General features: G+C 45.1%; 1 protein-coding gene across 1 annotated transcript in view; it reads left to right on the top strand.

The window, feature by feature from the left end:
* Positions 1-22,893, top strand: part of LOC132835864 (zinc finger SWIM domain-containing protein 4-like) — a 97,039-nt gene that overhangs the window by 72,804 nt on the left and 1,342 nt on the right. The window contains exons 7-15 of the mRNA XM_060854961.1: positions 1,342-1,503; positions 4,282-4,428; positions 5,074-5,211; positions 6,827-7,087; positions 9,929-10,064; positions 12,974-13,131; positions 16,838-17,001; positions 19,067-19,148; positions 20,796-22,893. The exon at positions 20,796-22,893 is cut by the window's right edge and continues 1,342 nt beyond it. Of these exons, the coding sequence (XP_060710944.1) occupies positions 1,342-1,503; positions 4,282-4,428; positions 5,074-5,211; positions 6,827-7,087; positions 9,929-10,064; positions 12,974-13,131; positions 16,838-17,001; positions 19,067-19,148; positions 20,796-21,658 (2,111 nt within the window). The 3' untranslated portion in view covers positions 21,659-22,893. The remainder of the gene's footprint in view (positions 1-1,341; positions 1,504-4,281; positions 4,429-5,073; positions 5,212-6,826; positions 7,088-9,928; positions 10,065-12,973; positions 13,132-16,837; positions 17,002-19,066; positions 19,149-20,795) is intronic.

A 22,893-nucleotide genomic window follows, 5' to 3' on the forward strand; every position in this document is an offset into this window, starting at 1 on the left:
GGTGAAGAATAGACCAAGCATCTCCGCTTAGTCTTAGAGAAGAGCTGGAAATCTATTAGTTGTCCCCCCCCAGCCCTTCACCCACATTGTCCAGCAACTGTGACGATTGGAGTCCTCCAAACCTTAGATCCATTTGAAAGCCTTCTCCCCTTTGTTCTTGAAGATGCAGTCCTCAGACTGGCGCAGTCTGGGTGTCATTCCTATATCCCTTGTGCCCCACCCAAGCTCCCACCCTGGCTTGCAAGCACAATTGTCTGCACGAGTAGGAGTTGTGTTCTGAGAGCTTCTGTTTTGACGTCAGTCTGGTAAACCACTGCTAAGGGTCAGATCAGTGTCTACACCAGCACAAAAGTTCAGTGGATATTTGTTAGAAGCAGGAACAGCTTGTTTTGGACATTGCTTTCCCCAGGTTCTGGGGTGTACACATAGTTCATGTGTACAAGAGGTGGAGGAATTGTAAGACGTGCTGGTAGTGAGAGATAGAAGAAGTTGGGAGAAAGTGTATGGAGTGCACATGTCTGCATAGACCAAGTGGGCAAAATGGCTCGCTTGTTTAATTGTAGATTGAATGCTTAGTGTTGCATTTGCTGAGATGTTGGATAGGTGTTGATTCAGAGAGGCAAGGTGAAATTTTATTCTTTAAACACGACATTCTGGACTACTATATTGGTGAACAGACAAGGAAAGCAAACGATTTAAGTTCAGTCTGTCTGGGCTTGGCCTCATCTGGAGCATTGTGTTCAATTTGGCCCCTGCACTTGGGAAGGTTAAAAGATAAAATCATCAGCAAGGGTACAGAGAAGATTCATGAGAATGCTACCAGCCCCGAACTTTAGCTATGTCGAAAGATTAAAGAAATTGGGGCTTTCTCCTTTTTTAGAGGAGAGAAGATTTGATAGAGGGTGCCCAAAATCATGAGGGGTTTTAGAAATCTTTCCCCATTGATATAAGGATCGAGAACAGAAGGATGTACTAATTAACAAAAACTATTATTTCTCGCGCCATGGTGCGAATGCAGAGCATGGAAGCAAAGTCAATTAAAGCTTCAAAAGAGAATGGAACACTATCTGAAAAGGAAAAATTGCGAGGCTATGGGGAAACGGCAGGGGAGTGAGTGTCAATGGGTGAGTGGCTGCTTCAGAGGGTAGGGGTGAGGGTTGATTTGACCTCCTGCAACCATTTACTGATTTTATGATAAGGTAGTGTTTGAATTTGTATAACTGTAGACAAAATTTGGGATGGCTGACCTTCAGGTCCTGTGTTTGTTGTGATTTGTGTTGTTGTGCATCACGTGGTTGAAAGAGGTTGCAGAGCAGTGAAACGACTGTCTTTCAACCCCAGCAGGCACCCGGCGAACTGTTTTTGTGCGTGCAATAGAAGCCTGTGGACTCGACTGGAAAGACTGTCACCTCCGGAAAATTATCAGCAGTGACAGCTACACAAACCAGTGGCGAGATGGAGACCGGTCACTCTTTGACTCTCAGGGGCGTCCCCTTTGGCTTGGTGAGTAGATTTTAGGTTGCCGCTGAATAATTACACAGAATTGCATTCCCATTAACTGCTCGGGGCACCAGACCAGTCTTGTCAAATGCCACTTTGAGACTTTGCAGTGTCAGAATTGTACCGGAGAATTGAACAGTGACTGCTACTTGCATTTATGTTTAGATTAGATTAGATTCCCTACAGTGTGGAAACAGGCCCTTCAGCCTAACCAGTCCACACCGGTCATCCGAAGAGTAACCCATCCAGACCCATTTCCCCTCTAATTAATGCACCTAACGCTGTGGGCAATTTAGCATGGCCAATTCACCTGATCTTCACATCTTTGAAGCAAAATTAAGCACCAAGCCACAATGAGACGTTGCGGGGAGTTGGTGGGTGGGCGGTATTCCTTTCAAAAGCTTGGAGGAGTTTGTGGGAGGTATGAAAGCTTTAAGATATCACTTAAAGGAAGGAATTCCAGAGGTCGGGGGCAGCTGAAGTTAAAGCCATCACAAGCAGAGTTATTTGAAATGAAACATGCACAACAAGCTTGAATTAAGTATGTGAAGGAGGTTATGAGATAGGGAGAATTGTGTGTTAAATCTGAGGCAGTTAGATCGTAGCTGAAAATGTGTTGCTGGAAAAGCGCAGCAGGAATTTCCTGTTCCTTGGATGCTGCCTGACCTGCTGCGCTTTTCCAGCAACACATTTTCAGCTCTGATCTCCTGCATCTGCAGACCTCACTTTCTCCTCAGTTAGATCGTAGCCAGCATTCATTCTCCCATTCATTATGGCACAGAGGTGAGGCAACTAAGGATTAATTTGTTGCTTAAAAAATGTCAAGAACAAGGCTTGCTTTGGTGTAGGAGAGAGGTTTTCCCAGGGTGATGATTGTGGTCGTAAAATAAAATTTTATTATTAAGGATAGTGATGTTGGTGCTGCTGGCAACTTGTCGGTGGTGAATGGGACCCAATTGCAAGTAGATTCGTACACGAGTCAGAATGCAGGACAATGTAAAATAGCAGTTCGTAAGACAGACCTTTTAAAATTAAACCGCTGTGTGGGATCATGTTTGTGAGCACGAGTGTTCCTAAGTTTGGGTGGTTTGTGTTTCATGGACCATCTGTACATGACAGGGCAGCTTATCTGATTTTATTGGTGCACTTGAGTCTTGTGAATATCCTCCACGACTCCCCATCTCTCCACCCCATGCTAAATGTCTACCAGAATCAATAGCTGATCCTTGACTAATACAAGACATCTGTGGCTACACGCAAATCCCAAATACTTGTTGTTTCTGCTGTCACATCATCAATTACCGAAACGCATAAGGCAGTTGACCTGCTGGCTATTCAATACACAAACAGATTGAGGCAAAACTCGTAAGATTTGAAACATCTGGTTCACCAAAATAAGTAATTGAATTTAATACCAGATTAGTATCAAAATTCAAATGATCAAATAGTTGTGTATTTTTGTCCTGTCACAGCTTGGTGTTAGGTTACCTGCCACCAGGGGAGTACCTGGCTACTGCAGCTCTCCAGGCGTTAGTGTGTCCAAAGTTTAGCTTACGTGTGTCAGCTTGTGGAGGAGTAAGGTTTCTGGTTTTCATTCTGATCTGAAGTATCCAGCACCAATCAGATACAATCACTTTTTGTTTTTTTTTGCAAAACTTTTGATTCCATGACGCTAAGGTTGGTGGAGTTGTGAAGAGTGCGGAAGTATGTTGCAGGTTATAGGGGGACATAGATAAGCTGCAGAGCTAGGCTTGAGGGGTGGCAAATGGACTTTAATGTGGAAAAGTGTGAGGTGATTCACTTTGGAATGAGCAACAGGATTAAAGATGAGCAGAGTGATCCGTATCCATGTACATCGATCCCTGAAAGTTGCCACTCAGGTTGGTAGGGTTGTTACGAAGGCATATGGTGTTCATTGGTAGAGGGTTTGGGTTTCGAAGCCATGAGGTCATGTTGCAGCTGTACAAAACTCTGGTGCAACCGCACTTGGGGTATTGTGTACAGTTCTGGTCACCACATTATAGGAGCGATGTGGAAGCTTTGGAAAGGGTTCGGAAGAGATTTACTATGACGTTGCCTGGTATGGAGGGAAGATCTTGTGAGCACAGGCTGAGGGACATGAGGCTGTTTTTGTGAGAGAGAAGTGTTAAGAGGTGACTTAATTGAGATATATAAAATAATCTGAGTGTTAGATCAGGTGGGCAGTGAGAACCTTTTTCCTCGGCTGTGATGGCTATCACGAGGGGATACAGCTTTAAATTGAGGGGTTGATAGATATAGAACAGATGTTAGAGATAGTTTCTTTATTCCAAGAGTAGTAGGGGTGTGGAACACACTACCTGCTACATTAGCAGATTCGCCAACTTTAAGGGCATTTAAATGATCATTTGATAAACATATGGACGAGAATGTAATAGTGTAGGTTAGATGGGCTTCAGATTGGTACCATAGGTCGGTGCAACATCAAGGGCCGAAGGGCCTGTACTGCGCTGTAATGTTTTGTTCTTACTGTGGTTTAGTTAAGAGAAATATTGTTTCCCAGCTTTTGAGTATTCAGAAATAAATGACTGAGAAACTTCCATTGCGATCTGTATCTCTGGTTTTCCTGGCCAGAGCCCTTCCTTTATCTTGCGTTTCTTCCTTCCAATCTTTCTTGTGCACTTGGGTGACTTTCTGCTTACATTTCAGTGCAAGTAATTTGCAGCGGCCCAATATATAATGATAAACATTTGCAGTAATCAAGGAATTTCAAAGCAGCCGGTATTTTTTTTTAAAATATAGAGCATGTCCCAACTGCATGCGCCAGAGTGGATGCACTGAGATCTCACGGGTACCCACGGGAAGCTCTTCGTTTGGCTATTGCAATTGTCAATACACTGCGATTGCAGAAGAGACGCCAGTTGGAAATGTACAAGCAACAAAAGAAAGGTAAGTGGGACTGCAGGCTAATCTGGAGGGTTGGACTGGGGTCCCCATGGGGTATTGGGAGCTGAAAAAAGTCTCGTCCTACTTGTTTTACTTTTATTTAAGATGGCAGCAGGTCAGGCAGCATCAAAGGAGCAGGAGAATCGACGTTTCGGGCATAAGCCCTTCTTCAAGTAGAAGGGCTTATGTCGGAAAAGTCGATTCTCCCTGCTCCTTTGATGCTGCCTGACCTTCTGCGCTTTTCCAGCAACACATTTTTAAGCTCTGATCTCCAGCATCTGCAGTCCTCACTTTCTCCCATTTTATTTAAGATCTTCAACTTTTGTTTAAACTAACACCAGCCCATACAGTAGAAACGTTTCCAGTTCCTCAATTTCCAGTTCATTGTGTAAATTAATTGACTTTTCTCATTTCTCTTTGAAAGAAGATAGGGGAAGGAATTGATTGGGTTTCAAAGTGAGACTTTGTAATGTTCAAGATGGAGTAAGGTGCTTCATAAATAGTGTTTTTTTTTCTGAAAACCCACCATGGGGTTTTGTGTTCTGTGAATAGATTTGATAATGTGCTTAATGAGCAACAAGGACTCTGTCCATTGGCTCCGCAGCAGGCAACAGGATGTGTTTTAATGGCTTTGCTTTGTTTTTTCAGAACTGTTGCAGAAAGGGTCAACCACCATCTCAAACCAGGAAGGTTGGGTTGGACATCCCCTGGATCCTGTCGGGTGTTTGTGCAGGACTTTGCTTGAAGCTTGTAAAATGGAGGACGACAGCTCTGTATTGTTCACTGGTAAATACTCCAAATACTTCTTCTTAGGAAATCCTGCTTTAAAGATGTCTGTGGTCTGTTGTTACCTGCTCCCAGCCAATGCAGTGTGGGGGTGCTACAGTCAGTCGGGCTGTGGCTTTGGCAGCCAGTGAAGGCAAAGGAGGACATCAGTTGCCTCAGGAAATGAATGGTCTTTTGCAATTCTCCCATCATATTAATGCTGTGGAATTGAAAGCTTTTTGGTGCATTGCAAATCAAAACAGTAGAGGCTTTGATTTCTGTTTATTCCAGTTTTCTTAAGTCATACAAGCTGTCCAATGACATGAATTAATTTGATTAAGCTGCTTCGTATTGTCCGGTGTCCTTGATGAGCATTAATAGAATGTAGGACAAGTTTGGAAAAAAAACATTTACTTCAGTATGAACATGCTGAGCATCCCGTGAGTGGTAACTGCTGAGGTGGAGTCATGTGATCTTATAGAAGTGTCTTAAGATCCTGAGAGGCATGGTTAGAGTGAATGCACCTCAGTCTTCTTTCCAGAGTTGGGGAATCGAGGACCAGAGGGCATCAGTTTAAGGTTAGAGGGGAAACAATAGAAGGGAACCTTGAGGGGCACACACAGAAGATGGCATGCATATGGAATGAGCTGCTGGTGGAAGTGGTTGAAGCAGGTACATTGACAACATTTAAAAGACATTTGGACAAATACATGGGTAGGTAAGGTTTAGAAGGGTATGGGCCAAGTGCAGGGAAATGGGGATAGTGTGGATGGGCATTTTGGTCAGCATGGATCAATTTGGGCCAAAGGGCCTGTCTTCATGCTGTAGGACTCTGTGGTTCCAACTATAGTGCATACATCAGATTCCACAAGCATGATGCCTTTGCAAATGATCCAGTGTAATCAAATCCTGGTTACACTCTGTGATAATTGCATTCGCTGAAAAGGACTGTCATAGTGACCTATTTCTTTTTCCTAGTTTAGTCTTTCTTATTTAAAACTGACATGATTCAGGCACTTGTGTTTATTGTTTTTCTTTAATATGGTTTCTGTCTCTTTTGCAACTTGCTGTGCTTTGTGACGTGGTCATTCACTCCACACCCTTAATCTTTGGGTTTTCCAGAGTAAAGCTGCTTGCAGTAGCAGTTAATCAAAAAGTTTAACATGAAAAGCGGTGGGTGTGAGGAATGGCCCGATTTGCGAGTGGGGCTGCTTTGTCTTCTGCAGTTCGAAAACTCAGATGAGCCAACGTGATGATACTGTTCACTTCTCCACTAGGAACTTGCAGTTGGGAAAGCCCAAAGCAATCTCTGATGCTCTTTCTAATGCTCTACATTTAATAAATGTTAAATCTTGAAACATTTTCTCAGAGTGAATCATTCTCTGGGCCATTGGTTAATGGTGACTAAAGAGGTGATACGTGGTGTTTGTTGTTCCATGACATTCTACAAATCTTACCCGTGTAGGGGATTCCATTGATTTTCTTTTCTTAATCATCATTGTTATCAATGCATGTGTTCTTCTATGTTGTATACATACGATACATTTATTCCACTGTTGCTTCCCATATCTGAAAACATATTTTGGTTTTTGTTTTTGAAGTGCTTTGACCTGTAAATGCTTTGGTTATTTTTCAGATTCAATAAGTGATATTAGGAAACCGGTCTATCAGCACTTTGCAATTCCTGGCAGCAGCAACACGGGAGAGTCCTACTATGCCCTTGCACTTGAGGTGGCGCTAATAGGGTTAGGACAGCAAAGGTTAATGCCAGAGGGACTCTATGCCCAGGACAAGGTTTGCCGAAATGAAGAACAGCTTATATCGATGCTGTCTCAAATGGAGTTTGATGAGCGGCTTGTACAAGTTTTGCGTAAACAGACGCTTTTACTACTGGAAGGTAGGAATGACTTTTTTTTGTTATTTTAATAATTGCAGAATTCTTCTCCCCTTTTGTTCAACTCCACCTCTCAGATGAGGTAGTGAGCAGCCTGTTTGACCGGATATGGCATTGCAAGCCACGGCTGAGCCTGCTCATACTGCTGTAAGGCAAATGCGCACCTGTCTCTCACGGGGCAACCAGTGAATGGGAATGATCAGGGGTCCCTGCTTCACCCTGTCCTCCTTTTAAACCAGAGGTCCAAGACCTGTTGTTAGTGCCATGAGTTCAGGCACAAGCTGTAAATCGTAAAGGGTATCCTACTGCCATATCAGTGATGAACTGGAGGTTGCCTGAGGCAACTAAGCTACAAGCTTCACAAATTTTGGGGGAAAATAATTAATAATTGGCTTGAATGCAAAGTCTATGTCTTACAGTTAAGTGCGGTTGGCTGGTACGGAGACAATCAAAGTGGATTGTTGTCAGAGAGGAGTTTGGATTTTATTTCCTCCCTAAATTGACCTTGAGGTTTTGTCTATTTCTATCCCAAGAAGTCTGCCATGAGCTGAGGAGGGATTTGTTGGAATTGTGACGTGAGTAGGACTCCAGCCAAGCTCTTCCTGTCTTTTCGTATTTGCCTCAGTATTCAGAATGGAATGGGCTTTTTAAACATAATTTGATTTTTCTGCTCTAGCTACACGTGGCTGGAAGCAGGTTCTCAATTCTCGTAACCTGTCCCGGTTCTCACATGTTGAGAAGGCTCATTGGAAGTTCATAGCTTTTTTTGTCAGATCAATTCCTTTTGTATTACTACTTTTGCAACATTTAACAAAAACAACTTTTCCAGAAAGCAATTCAGAGATATTTGGTTTCCTTGTCAGGAAACCGTCCTCAACTGTAGATCTAATACGGAATTTTAACAAGTTTCTGCAGTTTGCCTCAGTAATTTGCATACTGCAGTATAAAATGGGCGATTTGGACGCGGGGGCTATCTGCCACCAACTCAGTGGAGAATTCCATTCTTAAGTGCATTGTTGCAGGAGAAACAGTGGCCCCGATTTTGCCTCAAAATTTCCGTTACACAAACTAGAAACCCACTGAAGAGTTAACCTTTACTTATTAACCACACTGACATATTAGTGCAGTGCAGAGAGCGTGGTTGTTTGGTGCGACCAAGTTGAATTAAACTTGAAAACACAGTGTGCTCGCTCACACTCTCTTGCTCGCTCTCGCTCTCTCTCTCTCTCTCTCTCTCTCTCTCTTTCCCCCTCCCCCTCCCTTTCTCTCCCTCTTCCCCCCCCCCTTTCTCTCCCTCTTCTCCCCTCCCCCTCCCCTTACCCCCCCGCTGCATGAGCTGAACCCGTTTGGTTTAGATTAGTTTGGGGTTAACATGAGCTTGTAGATATAATCTTGTCAGTGGGGCATAGTGTGCTCACTGGTGTAAACAACATTGTATCATTTACAGCAAAATGGGAACCAGTGGCTGTTCTACAGCCTTGCAGGAGTTGTAAAGCAGAGTCACTATTTTCCCCTGTTTGGTCAGCTGAGGTAAAAAGAGCTCCTCTTCACGCCAAGTATTGCAACATTGTCCCAGAGAGAACCCTGTAAATGGATATCTGTTCCAAATTACCAAATCCAACTGAAGCTCTCTGGTGGGGTTAAAGGTACTTAGTGAGAAGTTGCCTTTGCTTAACAGCATTTGACCAGAACTGTTATTGGATATGCAATGTCACTAATAGCCAACAGTTTATTAACTAGGCACAGAAACAAATTATTCTTCTGAAAAATGCAAAGAACAATGGGTGGGAAATCTGAAATTTCAAACAACATACTGGAAAATCTCAGCAGGCTCTGGCAGCAGCTGTGGAGAGAGGAAGTTGACTTTTTTTGAGTCCAACATGATTTTAAAAAGCCCCGTTGGGCCTAAAAAAAAATTAGCATTCGTCTCCTGAGGGTGTTGACCTTCCTCTTTTAGAAACCATTTTATCGATGCAGCATTTAAATGGGGTCTGCCTTATACATATGTTCCATATTTGGCAGTGGAGGCACTGTTGCCTCACAGCACCTGGGTCCCAAGTTCGATTCCAGCCTTGGGTGACTCTGTGTGGAGTTTGCACATTCTGCCTGGGTCTGCGTGGGCTTTCTCTGGGTGCTCTGGTTTCCTCCCACACTCCAAAGGTGTGCAGGTCAGGTGAATTATAGTGTTAGGTACATTAGTCAGAGGGAAATGGGTCTGGGCGGGTTACTCTTCGGAGGCTTGGTGTGGACTGTATGGGCCAAAGGGCCTGTTTCCACACTGTATCTAAAAAAAGTGAATATGTACTTAGCCATCCTTTGGTATTGTTGCTTCTGACCAGGAAGCATGTGTTTGCAAGGCAAATGTCTGGGCTTCATTTATTTCTGTTCCCCAGCCCAAAAAGGCTGGAGTTGATTTATGTAGGAGAAAGTGAGGACTGCAGATGCTGGAGATCAGAGTCGAGAGTGTGGCGCTTGAAAAACACAGTAGGTCAGGCAGCATCTGAGGAGCAGGAGAGTCTGTTTCAGGCATCAGCCCTTCAGGAATGGCTCCCTGATGAAGGCCTTCTGCCCAAAACGTCCACTCCTGCTCCTCGGATGTTGCTTGACTTGCTGTGCTTTTCCTGCGCCACGCTCTGAAGTTGATTGATGTCCCACTGTCACCTTTGATCAAACTCGCAATGCCCAGTGAGTGAAACTGGGCCTGCCTTGAGGTTTTGTTTCTTGTTGTGGATCAGCTTGTTGAGAAAGCAAATAGACCACCATTGTGCAGTTTTTGTTTAAAAACAGGAGGATCTACCTATTCTCCTCAGTAAACAGACAGTAATCTGATTTATCTCCCTTCAGGGGGTCCCTTCAGCGGTCTGGGTGAGGTCGTCCATCGGGAGAGCGTTCCCATGCACACTTTTGCAAGATACTTGTTCAAGGCTCTCCTGCTTCATGACCCTGACCTGGCCTACAAAGTGTCTCTGAGAGCAATGAGGTAGGTGAGACATTTGAGGGAAGCATGTTTATACTTACTTGCACATAGCTGTGTGGAAACCTGATGTTTTACCTTGCCTTCTGAGAGCACATTTCAGCAACGTTTCTAAAGTTGCACAAAGGATCTCTGTAAAGGTCTTGGCCTGGAAACTTTCACAGTTATTTGATTAACCTGTATGGAGGTGGAAAGCACATCTCAATGTGGGCTATGTGCTTTGGATGAGTGCAATGAAGAATTCTTACGGGTGGGGGATTTTGACCAAAATTCTTGCTGCAGAGCCTCATCCCACATCTTGAAGGAGACTGTAGGTACAGGTTGCTGTTTTTTTTCTTGAAAACTATCTCCAATTTGCAAGATTGTGCAGTGCTTGAGCAGGAAATACGCAGTACACATATATATATTGGTCAGTGAGTCACCTCCGATGCACGAACACACTCTCAGAAAAAGTTGCACGAACGTTTAGAGAGCAGTGCGTAGTCTGTTCTCAAAAGAGGCCCATGTGACGTGTTTAGACACCTGCTGTGGTGAGCGACTAGTCTCATCAAAAGAATGGGGACTGGAAGCTGGCTGGTGAGGCGAGGAAGACTTTTTTCTCATGGGGCGTCACTCTTCTGCTTATCTGTGTGGGTTCCCTTGCCTGAGCAAATTCAGTAGCTTTTATGACCTAACAGTGCTCACCACAGATCTAACTGATCAGTCCAGGAGGCTTCCCTCTGAATCACCTTTTTCCAGAGAGCTGACACAAAATGTAATTTTCTTCCACTTGTTGAGGCGTTCTGCTGTGTGAAAGCTCTCTGGGTTGCGTAGAGGATGTGTGGCACTAAAGCAGGCTCTCTGACCCAAATGTCCACGCTGCTGACGAATATCGAAGACTTGGATTATGATAGGTCACCCTCAGCCTTCACATTTTTTTTTGTCCCCCTCCACCAAGAGCAAAGGCCCAACCTGTTCTTCCTTTCCTGATGGGTATAAGCTCTGTCTTCTTGCATTATTGTTGTACAATTTTAGCATCCTTTCCAGTGCCTCTTAAATCCATTCTTTTAAAATGTAATTTAATGGCCAAAATTGTGTCACTACAGAACTGATTGTAGTGACTCAGTTATCAACGTTAAAATTAAGCTGGAAGGGTGACATCATTGGTGTTAATCACTAAAATGCAGTTTAGAGTCGGTCATAGAGCTGTAGAGCACGAAAGCAGACCCTTCAGTCCAACTCGTACAGGCCGATCAGATATCCTAAAATAATTTAGACCCATTTGCCATCCCTCTAAACCTTTCCCATTCAGATGCCTTTTAAATGTTGTTATTGTATCAGCCTCCACCACTTCCCCTGGCAGCTCACTCCTTACACATACCACCCTCTGTGTGAAAAAGTCACCACTTAGATTTCGAAGGGACCTTTCCCCTTTCACGGTAACCCTGTGCCCCCTAGTTTTGGACTCCCCTAAAATGGAAAGAAGATCTTCGCCATTCACCCTATTCACACCCTTCATGATTTCCTAGATCTCTATTGGGTCACCCCTCCATCCCCGATGCTCCAGTAAGAATAGCCCTAGCCAATTCTGCCCCTCCCTGTGATTTTAGGTCAACGTCTGGGCAAACCTCTGGCAGGATGAAATGTTGTATTCGTGTTACTGCTGTCAGAGGCTCATTGACAATCTAAAGCTGCAGCCTTCTGATTTCAGTTGGTACCACTGACCAAGGGGTGTGTAGTCTTAAGAGTCAGGGCAGATTGGGTTGATGTCCCTTTCCCTCTACAGTCTTGGACATTAACTTTAATCTGCTACTTCAGGGTAGTACTGAGGGAGTGCTGTGCTGTCAGAAGTGCACCTTTTGAATTGACGTAAGGGTCCAAGGCAGGTACTTAAAGGTAGCAGCTCTTCCTGGCATCACTGTCAACATTTTGTTGCTCAACCAGCTCCACTAAGATTATCTGGTTTATCATATTTCCATTTTTGGGAATCGGAGTAATTTGGATATAATAGTGGATAATATTTTAAGATTACATAATTGCCTCTAAAGTGCTTCAAGTTGTCCGTAGATCTCTGGAGCTGTTGTTTAAATAACCAGGTTATTCCCAGACACCAGTGATCATCTCAGAATTGATTTATGGGTCCTTCAGGTTAAGGACTGGAATTGAATGGAATTCTTGGGGTTTCTGCTTTTTCATCAATTGCTGAGGTCTACTGGGTACGTCGTCAGTAATTGCTTGACCCCATGGGCTATAGTTTGCAGCACTCAGCCTCTTATAAAAGGAGCAAGGTGTAGATTAATCGGTCCGCACTCACGGAACCTTGTGAGTTGGTGACCGAGAAAGAGAAGAGTGCGGAATGGTAGAATATTCGAGTGGGCAGGTTTTGGCATAGCCATTTGGCAGTGATCGAGAGCCGTCCTTGCAGGAAGGAAAGGCAGCACTTCCACCATAAGCACAGTTTATAGTCAGAGTGCTGAGGCTGAGCATGCTGTGCTAGCTGTGGTAATTGTAGGTGTTGAATCCGCTTTTTGGGACAGTGCATTGTGACTGTGTTGCATTCAGCGACCATTGGTATGGTATAATGTGAAACACAGCACATTCCCTCAACAAGTAGCGAGAAAAGATCATTGCGTCTGGAGTGTACTAATCAACCCATTCATCTGTTCAGTTGCGGGCCTTTGTTGCATAGCTCTTGAGAGCTCTATCCAATCAAAATCTATCAGCCTTGTTTCTTGAAAATCCTAATTGGCTCTGGACATCCACAAAGGTGTAGAAAGTGTTCTTGAATTTTTGTGCAAAGTTTGTTTTGTTTTCACATGAAGTGCTCCCTGACTTTTTTAATTGTTTATAATTTATATTCAGTGATGAGTTGGATCGTGAGCCTGCTGTTCAGCATGATGTCCCCTTGCTCATTGGTATTTATTGTCCCCTTGCAGGCTGCCAGTGTTGGAGTCGATGGCACCTGCAGGTGATGGCTCTCACCCGCACCTCGTCGCATTAGTGGATCCAAGCCGTTACCCGCGTTGGTTCATCCTTGGGCACCTTGAAACTCAACAATGCGAGCTAGCATCCACCATGTTGACAGCTGCGAAAGGTAACTCGAGACACCATCGTATCAAAGCAGTTCCCATGCTTGAGTTCCCTGTGGGTCTGGTTCAATTAAACTCCAGTGAGACTAGACAGGAAAGCAGCTCCCAATGACCGGGGAGTCCAGAACCAGGGGGTCACAGTTTAAAGGTCATTGAGAACTGTCTTCACCCTGTCGAATTCCCTGTCATAGTTGAGGTCCGAACATGGAATGTTTTCAAGAAGCACTTGCACTTCATGCGTGGGACTAATGGAATCAAAAAAGAAACTGGGGTACTAAGTTGGATGATCAACATGTGGAGGTGCCAGTGTTGGACTGGGATGGACAAAGTCAGAAGTCACATAACACCAGGAGTGCTCCGAAAGCTTGTGATGCCAAACAGACCCGTTGGACTATAACCTGGTGTCGTGTGACTTGTGACTGTGGTCATAATGAATAGCAGAGCCGGCTCAATGGGCTGAATGGCCGCCTGTTGTTCTATTTTTCTCTTGAATACCGATCAATCTGTGCCTTACCAGTGGGTATTCTTCCTTTTTCTGAAGAACAGGACGCCACTTTAAAGTCTAATTTTAACGTGAAGTTTTCTCAAGATGTTTTGGCACGCTCCTACTGAGCTGGGCAGACTCAGCTCACAAAGGAACTTCCTGCGACTGAATTCCTGGAGTCACCAAGGTCCCCATGTTTGTTGAAATTCATTTGCTCGATGTAACGATGCAAGAATGCAGTCCTTGCTGCCAGAACTGATGCTTTTGACATGAGTTATTGGCTTCGTTTTGCAATGGAGCCATTTTGGACTCAGATTGTGGCTGCAAACAGCTGCTTTGTTTTGCTCCTTGCAAGCTGCTTGCGAAATACTCGCAGTACCATCTTCAGGACCTATGTGTTACTGCACAGACCCAATTCTGGCATTCAAGTTTTGAAAGCAATGACCACGTGAAACTAAGAGCTGTAGGGTCCGTCTTGTTCACTTGGGTTTAAACAAGTTTCTTCTCAATATTTTCTCATAACTTTCTCCTCCTAGACTGTCTAGGAAAGTGAACTAATGCTTTTTTTCACCAAGTTTGAATTTGTACGGTCGCGATCTTAAAGTGAAACCAGAATGTTGCTCCTGCCTGTAGAGTTGGTCTGTTTTGTTGATGGTTCATTTGACTGATTTAAACCAACTAGCTGCATTTTTGAGAATAATTCAATGTACGAAGGACAAGCTCTCAAATTCAGGATGTAATTTGTGAATTAGCGTTAGATTAACAGTTGGAACGCAGTGGTTGCCTTATTCAGAGAGGTTAAACAGGTCGGGCTCGTTTTCACCGGAGCTTGGAAGAGTAACTAGTCTTAAAGGGGGATGTGGAAAGGATGTTTTCCCATTGTGGGTCAGTTGAGAACCCGGGGGCAGTTGAAATCATAGAATCCCCCGAGTGTAGAAAGAGGCCATTTGGCCCATCAAGTCTGCACTGACCCTCTGAAGAGCACCTCAGCCACACCCACCATTATCCCCGTAACCCTGCATTTCCCATGGCTAGTCCACGTAACCTGCACCTCTTTGGACTATGGGAGGAAACCGGAGGAAGCCCACACAGGCACGGGGCGAATGTGCAAATTCTACACAGACTGTCGCCCGAGGGTGGAATCGAACCCAGGTCCCTGGCGCTGTGAGGCAACAGTACTAACCATTGAGCAACGTCTAATGCAAATAAAATTGATGATCGCACTTAATGAACAAAAATTTGGCAAGGTCTGTCTCAGTTGCATAACTTTAGAGCATTCCACCTCAGCAGGCAGTGGAGGTGCATCTTTGAATATTTTTAAGGTGTAGGTAAATTGATTCCCTTGCTGAACAAGAATCTAAGGGTTAGGGATGTCTGGAAATGTGGAATTTGAAACATGAATGCTCAGATCCATGGTTTTGTTTAATGGTAGAACAGTCTCGAGAGACCGAATACCTTATTCCTGCTCCTAGTTCATAGGTTTATGTTTGTATTATCCAGTTATTCGGCTCATAGCAGTAGGCAGAAAACAAACTGCTTCAAAATGACAGCATAAGAAGGATGCCAAGAGCAAACCGGGCTGAGAAGTGAACTAATGGAGTAGTGCTTAATCAGCTGGAAGAATATGAGCTCCTAAATAATATCAAAATGATCACTGAAGTTGTTAATGGGCACGTTCTCCACGCTGAAGGGCTGAAACTCAATTGCCACTGGATGACTCGATGGAAGAAGAGCATAAGACTTCCAGTCAAGGAAGCTGCTAAACAAACTCATAGTTGGCACTGCTGCCTTACAGCGCTAGGGACTCTGGTTCGATTCCAGCCTCTGGTGACTGTCTGTGTGGAGTTTGCACCTTCTCCCCATGTCTGCGTGGGTTTCCTCTGGTTTCCTCCCACAGTCCAAAGATGTGTAGGTAAGGGTGGATTGGTCCATGCTAAATTGTCCATTGTGTCCAGGAATGTGTAGGTTGGGGTGGATTGGCCATGCTAAATTACCTATAGTGTTTAGAGATGTGTGGGTTAGTGCATTAGTCAGGGGTAATGTAGAGTAATAGTGTAGGGGAATGGGTCCGGATGAGTTACTTTTTGGAGAGTTGGTGTGGACACTTTGGGCCAAATGGCCTGTTTCCACACTGTGGGGATTCTGTTAAGGTTACCCAGCCTCCGACAAGGCCACCCATTGTTGGTACATTTGAAAAGTTTTTTGGGAAGCTCCGACCGCTGTGCCATTACGAGTAGCACATGAATGATGTGGAGTAGCTGAACCAGCTTACACCATACAGTTTGGTCACCCTGATCACCACACCAACTGTGTGTCAGTTATTGACTTCAGACTCTCTATTCTGCATTCCCCTTCCTCATGAATGTGTTTCTCAACCAAACATCCTACCGGAAGGCTCCTACTTTTACTGAACTTGCTTTCAAAATGTTTCTGAAATTCACGGTTTCCTGAAAACTGAGCTTATGAAAACACCAGCTGTAATATGTTCTTCCACTTCAGCTTCTCTCACTTTCATGTTCTCTCTTGAAAGTCCATATGTAAAATAAGAAATTATATTTCTTTGCTTTTTTTTTTACATCCTTTCTAAAAAAAAAACTTGTATTTTTCTCAAGTCTGCCCTTGGATTATTGTAGTCTTGCAGCCTTTGTTTGGCTTCTGTATTATCTTCAGGTCCTGCTTCCAGGCCAAGTGGGGAGTAATTGTGAGATCTATATTAATAAGTGAAATGGGAGAGGGGTGGGTGGGTCAGTCGTTTTATATCTTTTTAAGGTCCTTCCTGTGCCTTGTGATTTCATTATTGTGGAAGAGGACTGGTAACAAGCAGTTCCTGAACTCTTCCAAATGTCACTTAACTGTCTAGGAGAATGCTTTGGCTCTAAGCCTTTATCCTTTCATATTCTTGTTTATGTACCGTGTTCCTGATGATTTTTAAATCAGTAGCACAGTTCAGCTCATCATACATCTGACTGTTTCCTGGCCTCCAAGCCATTGTATTTTCCCAAATAAGGTGCACGGTGATCAGGAATCTCTTTCTAGTGTTTAACAACTAACTTGCGTTTATAGATTCTGTTTTCACAACTCCACTGATGGGAAATTACTTCTGCTAAATTATTTAAATCTGTGATAAATGAGTCAGAGGCTGCAGTTCAGACTCCCTTCTGTGCAAGTGTTCTTACTTAGTGTCTCCTTGGTGGTTCGATCAAATAATATTTCCTTTTTTGTTGCAGGAGATCCAAAGTGGCTGAGAGTGGTCTTGGAATCCATTCAGCAGAACATTCATTCTCCATCCCTCATATACAAGCTAGCGCAGGATGCTTGCAAAACAGCTACGCCACCAAATTCTGCACCCGACATTACACTCCTCAATGTATCCCTGGAGCTAGGCTTACAGGTGGGTCTGCTTTAATATTGTCTCTGCCTCCGTTCACTATCAATTCAACATTTGTCTCCCATTTTATCCTCCATTTAATTTCTACTGTCGAACTCCATGTAGAATTGACAGATTATTTTCCATTATCCTAAGAGCTTACAATTTTATAGTGCTATTCATTTGGTAAAAATCTAGAGGCATATCATAGAATTGTATCAGAGAATCCCTACAGTGTGGAAACAGGCCCTTCGGCCTAACAAGTCCACACTGACCCTCTGAAGAGAAACCCATCCAGATCCATTCCCCCACCCTGTTATGCTGTATTTACCCCTGACTAATTGCACCTAACCTACACATCCCTGAACACAATGGGCAATTTATCATGGCCAATTCACCCTCACCTGAACATCTTTGGACTGTGGGAGGAAACCGGAGCACCTGGAGGAAACCCACACAGACATGGGGAGAATATATAAACTCCACGCACACAGTCTCCCGAAGCTGGAATCGAACCCGGGACCCTGGTGCTGTGAGGCAGCAGCGCTAACCACTGAGCCACCGTGCCGCACTTAACAGCAGCATTCTGTTGAGGTGTGCAGCATTTGGCCCAAATCCCCGTAGGATACTAGAATAGGTGACTAAAGGTTTGTCCACAATGGGTAGGTTTCAAGAGATATCTTGGAAGAAGCAAGGCAGGAGTTGCAGGAAAAGAATTCCAGAACTCAGGGCTGTGGAAGGATCCATTCCCACGAGGTGAGGCAGTTGAAATTGGGATTATTCGCGAGGCTGGAATTGGTGGAGTACAGAGATCTGAGTTGTGGCGGAGGCTCTGGAGATGAGTTAGGTGGGCTCAGGGGAGGATTTGGAAATCCAGGCTGAAAATACTAGAATGGCAGTACAGTCTCGATGGGCTGAAGGGCTTCCCCTCTACGAAAACCGTGAGTGTGCGTGACCTATGGGTAAAAGGGAGTAGAGTTTTGGATGAGCCCCATTGTGTTGAATGTGAGGTGGATAGCGATTTGGCAGAGCCTTGGAATGATTGAATCTAGAGGTTAGAAATGATTACTGTAATAACCCCATGTGTCCTATCTTCACATTGGAAAGGTTTTGCCAATATAAAGTAATAAAAACTCAAGGTTTAATTTGAAGGGATGGAGAGATCACTGAGACTTTTACCATAGGTTGATTTCCTGTAGCTGTGATCGATGCCCAAACTGTACTTGCCTGCATTTACTGTCCTGTGATTCTGTCAAGTCCAGAAGGAAAGCGGTTTTTCTTTTTTGGAAACCCTGCTATAGCAACACCAAATTGGAGCTCCTTGCACCGTCTCAGTTGTTTGTGTGTTCATTTCCAGTCTTAACTTATGGCCTGTTGTGTACTTGTAATTTGAGGATCTTCCAAGCACTCTGTAGAGCAGTACTGAGTTGGAGTGAACTTGAAACACAGCAAGACCCCATATTTGTATTGTGTGTTTCAAGCCCTCGAGGTTGTTGTGGGGAATATGCAAAGTGCACCAAAGTAGTTGGTATGGCAAGCAGTCTCGTGCTGTCTGTCAGAACGAGGGCATGATGTTCTCCATTAAACCCTGAGCCCTGCCTGTCTCCTCTGAATGTGGCATTATTTTTTGAGGATTTCCTGGCACTCTTTCATATCATATTCTCCAGAATGCAGTTGAACGTATCACTCAGTAGTGAAGCAGTATGCTTAAGGAATTGGATTTTGTCTGTACATGTTAACTTGCTCTTTGTGCATTAATATCTCGCGCTCCCTCGTCCCTTGTTTAAGGGTCAGTGGCAGGCCTGCAGTTTATTGTAGAAGTCTTGTTCAACTCTTTCTTCTCCGCTGTGTGATCTGCCGTGAAGACCGTTTTGCCAGAGGTAAGCCTCTGTGCTGTGCTCTGTGGCAAATCTTTCCTGGTTGTGGTAGCGACCCTTTGTGCAATGCACCCAGCATTACAAAAGGCGGACATTCGAGAAACTGAATGAAGTCTTCTCTAGAAAGTCTGCCTGTAACGTTTAAATGATCAGAACTCCCATTAATGCCTCCTTACTGTACCTTGACTGTTGGACGTCCTTCCTGCCTGCAGGTAATGAGAATGACGCTGTCAACTATGAACTGGCGACGTCGTGAGATGGTCCGTTGGTTGGTGAGCTGTGCTACGGAAGTTGGTAAGTGACAAGTTTTTTTTATTGTAACATGCTTAAATGGGATGCAGGTATGATTGGCAAGGCCAGCAATTATTATACGTTCCTAACTGCCCTTGAACAGAGACTTGATAAGCCATGTTAGCTGGCAGCTAAGTGAACCACAAATGGGCAACACGGTGGCTCAGTGGTTAGCACTGCTGCCTCTTAGCGCCAGGGACCCAGGGTCGATTCCACCCTCGAGCAACTGTCTCTGTGTGGAGCTTGCACGTTCTCCCCGTGTCTGGGTGGGTTTCCTCTCTCAGCCCAAAGACGTGCAGGCTAGGGTGGATTGGCCGTGCTGCATTGCCCCGTAGTGTCCAGGAATGTGCAGACCAGGTGGGTTAGCCATGGGGAATGCAGGGTTACCAGGGATCGGGTGGGGCACTGGATCTGGATCTGGCTGGGATGTCCTTTGAAAGGTTGATGCAGACCCAATGGGCGAAATGGTATCTTTCCACATGTGGGGGTTCTATAGTTCAGGGTACATTGCTGAGAGTCTGGAATCACGTGTTGGCCAGACCAGGTAAGGATGGCAGATTTCCTTCCTTAAAGGGCATGAGTAAACCAGATGGGTTTTTAATGCGAGTTCAATGATAGGGGTACAAAACTAAATTTAAATTCTTTTTTTCCCCAACTTTAAATTCTGCCAGCTGCCAGAGAGATTTGAATCTGTGTCCAGCGCATTCGCTGTAACTCCTAAATTGCTAGTCAAGTGATAATACTGCACCACCCTTTTTCTGCCCACTCTTCATTCTCTCACTGAGGCTCAGACCCATAGTCACTGCTTCTCCAGTGGTAATTTGTGTAACCTCAATACTTCAGGCTGTGCAGTTCAACTAACATGTACGTCACATAAAACGCTGGGTCTGCTGTGCTGTGCGGGGCGTACAGTCCCAGTCTACATCAAGAGGCCTTGGCTTATGTTTAGAGATGAAACCCAGGGATATTGTAATTAATTGTGACACTGGCCCACCAGAGGCCACCCACATCTAAACTGGGGGCTTTCATGTTCTTCCTCCAAGACAGATGTTACCTCGGAACCTAGTGTGAGCCGCACTCCCGTGGCTCTGAGCAAGATTGGTGTCAGTTCCACTTACGTTGCAGAAACATTGTATGCCTGTTGCTTCCAATGCAATCCTAAGGCTGTCTCCTTCATCATCGTTCTGATGAGACTTTTTAAATCTCTCTAGCCGTACACTTGTTACGGCCATTATTTATCACCACCCCCATCACTTCATTTTATGATCTTATTTCACCGGGATCTTGTGGTGTAAGATTGGCTGGCTTGATTCCTATCAATTACTTATTTATCTGATTTATTCCTATGATCTTTAATGCCTAACTTTTTTATTCCGTAACTCTTCTAAGTTTTCTTTACTGAAGAATCTGTACCTTTGAGTCTAAGATGGTGGGTGCCCTGTAAGTGGTGACTTGTAAGCTTTTTGCTGTACTCATGTGACAACAAAACTCCTGCTAACAGCAGAAGTGATTTGTTGGCCTTTGGGGATGCCGTGAGGTTATGCACAACACAGTGTAAATGCAAACTGTTAATTTTGTAGACTTTTTTGCTTTGCTAGCAATCGCAACTTGTCATCTTGTACTGCTTGCTAAGGAGTGTTTCTCTTGCAGGTGTTTGTGCCTTGATGAATATAATGCAGAATTGGTATTCTCTCTTCACTCCAACTGAAGCCACTACAATAGTAGCTGCCACAGTGACCTCTCACGCCACTGTTCTGCGCTTGAATTTGGACTATACACAACGCGAGGAGCTGGACAGTTGTGCACGGACACTTGCACTCCAGTGTACAATGAAGGACCCTCAGAATTGCGCACTCTCAGCGCTGACACTGTGCGAAAAGAACCACGTAGCCTTTGAAACCGCGTACCAGATTGTCCTGGACTCTGCCTCTACAGGTATGAGCTACTCGCACTTGTTCACCATCGCCCGGTACATGGAGCACAGGGGCTTCCCGATCCGCGCCTACAAGATGGCCAGCCTGGCCCTGTCCCACCTCAACGTCGCCTACAATCAGGACACCCACACGGCCATCAACGACGTCCTGTGGGCCTGCTCGCTGAGCCACTCGCTGGGCAAGAACGAGCTGGCCGCCATCGTGCCGCTGGTCATCAAGAGCGTCCAGTGTGCCCCCGTGCTGTCGGACATCCTGAGGAGGTGGACCATGTCCGCCCCGGGCTTGGCTGGCGTTCCTGGCCGCAGGAATTCCGGGAAGCTCATGTCGACGGAGAAGGCCCCGCTCTGCCAGCTGCTTAACGCGACGATCGATGCATACATCAGCACCACGCACTCTCGCCTGACCCACATCAGCCCCCGCCATTACAGCGAGTTCATCGAGTTCCTCAGCAAAGCCCGGGAGACCTTCCTGATGGCTCAGGACGGGCACATTCAGTTTACACAGTTCATAGACAACCTCAAACAAACCTATAAAGGCAAGAAAAAGCTTATGATGCTGGTTCGAGAGCGCTTTGGCTGAAGTTCAGGATTCCACCCTGGCCCAAGTCTTCCTACGTTGCAGTTGAAGTCCTTTTTATCTTTTTTTTTTAATTTTTTCAAAAAAAAAAGCAAGAAAGAGGCATAAACCCACCTAGTCATTCCACGTGCATCAGTATTCCTGCGGCTGAGAAGCAGGGACTTGGCCCACCCCCCTCCTAGGCACCCGGCTGTCTGGTCCAAGGGATCTGATGAGGCTGGATCAAGGTCTCACTGGTGGTGGAGAGTTGGGGGATAGTGCTGGCAGTGAGACGTGGGAGCCACCAGTATTTAAAAGGGGTCGAACTGGTAGGCGATGAGTCGGTCACCCTGGCTGAGAGTCTCCAGTCGTTTCATAGATCTGAGTGTTAGTTGTCTGTTCTGTGAAGCAGTTGTTTACTAATAGAAAGTGTTCCATTGCAGTACCTGACATACATCAAGTGAGGGAAGCTTTGGAGGGGGGGGGGGGGGGACAAGAAGAGATGCACAGAGTGTATACTCCCCAACTAAGGATTTGCAAGAGTGTTTAAACCTACCTTTTGTCACCCCCCCGCCCCCAATTTTTTTTTAAACCAGAAGTTCTCGAGTGGCAGGCTGTCATTCGAAAGGCAACACCCCCCCCCCCAAAAAAAAAGCCTCCGTGCGGAATCTCAGCAGTGCTGCAATTGTCATCGGAGTGGTCCGACTGCTTGGAGCTGAGTTTTCTCGGTGCCCATTCACCGCTCCCTCTCCCCGTGCAGCGGAAACTCAGCGTGCCGACCCAGGGAATGTTGGGGGGTGGTGGAGGGGTGGGGGCAGCCTCACGCTGTAAAACCGGCGTGGCACTCTTTTCCAAAGGTGTATTATCTGAGCATGGGGCACTGTTACTGCCCCGCGTATGTGTGAGAAATGTGACACGGACGTTTAGTGCCAAAAAAAAGTGGAAGTGTTCCATTCCCGAGCACAACCCAGATTTCACTCCCAATATCAGTATTTTTACATTTTTGATTTTTTTTTTCCTCTCGATTCCACCCATTTAGACTTTGGCTGGAGCAGTTTTCGATGTAGCTTGAATGTTCTGGGGTCACCCTTGAGCGCCCCTCTTCAACAACGGGGTCATTGGTTGGGACGCTGCATCAATGCGGCAACAAGAGATCAGAAGTCAGCCCTTATTGCAGGGTCACTACTGAGGTGTCTTCACCACCACCCATCTCCCCCCAGGTGCCTGTCCCTTCTCTCAAGCCGGTGAATGGTTTACTT

The sequence above is a fragment of the Hemiscyllium ocellatum genome, chromosome 45 (genome assembly GCF_020745735.1).
Source record: "Hemiscyllium ocellatum isolate sHemOce1 chromosome 45, sHemOce1.pat.X.cur, whole genome shotgun sequence".
Taxonomy (NCBI): Eukaryota; Metazoa; Chordata; class Chondrichthyes; order Orectolobiformes; family Hemiscylliidae; genus Hemiscyllium; species Hemiscyllium ocellatum.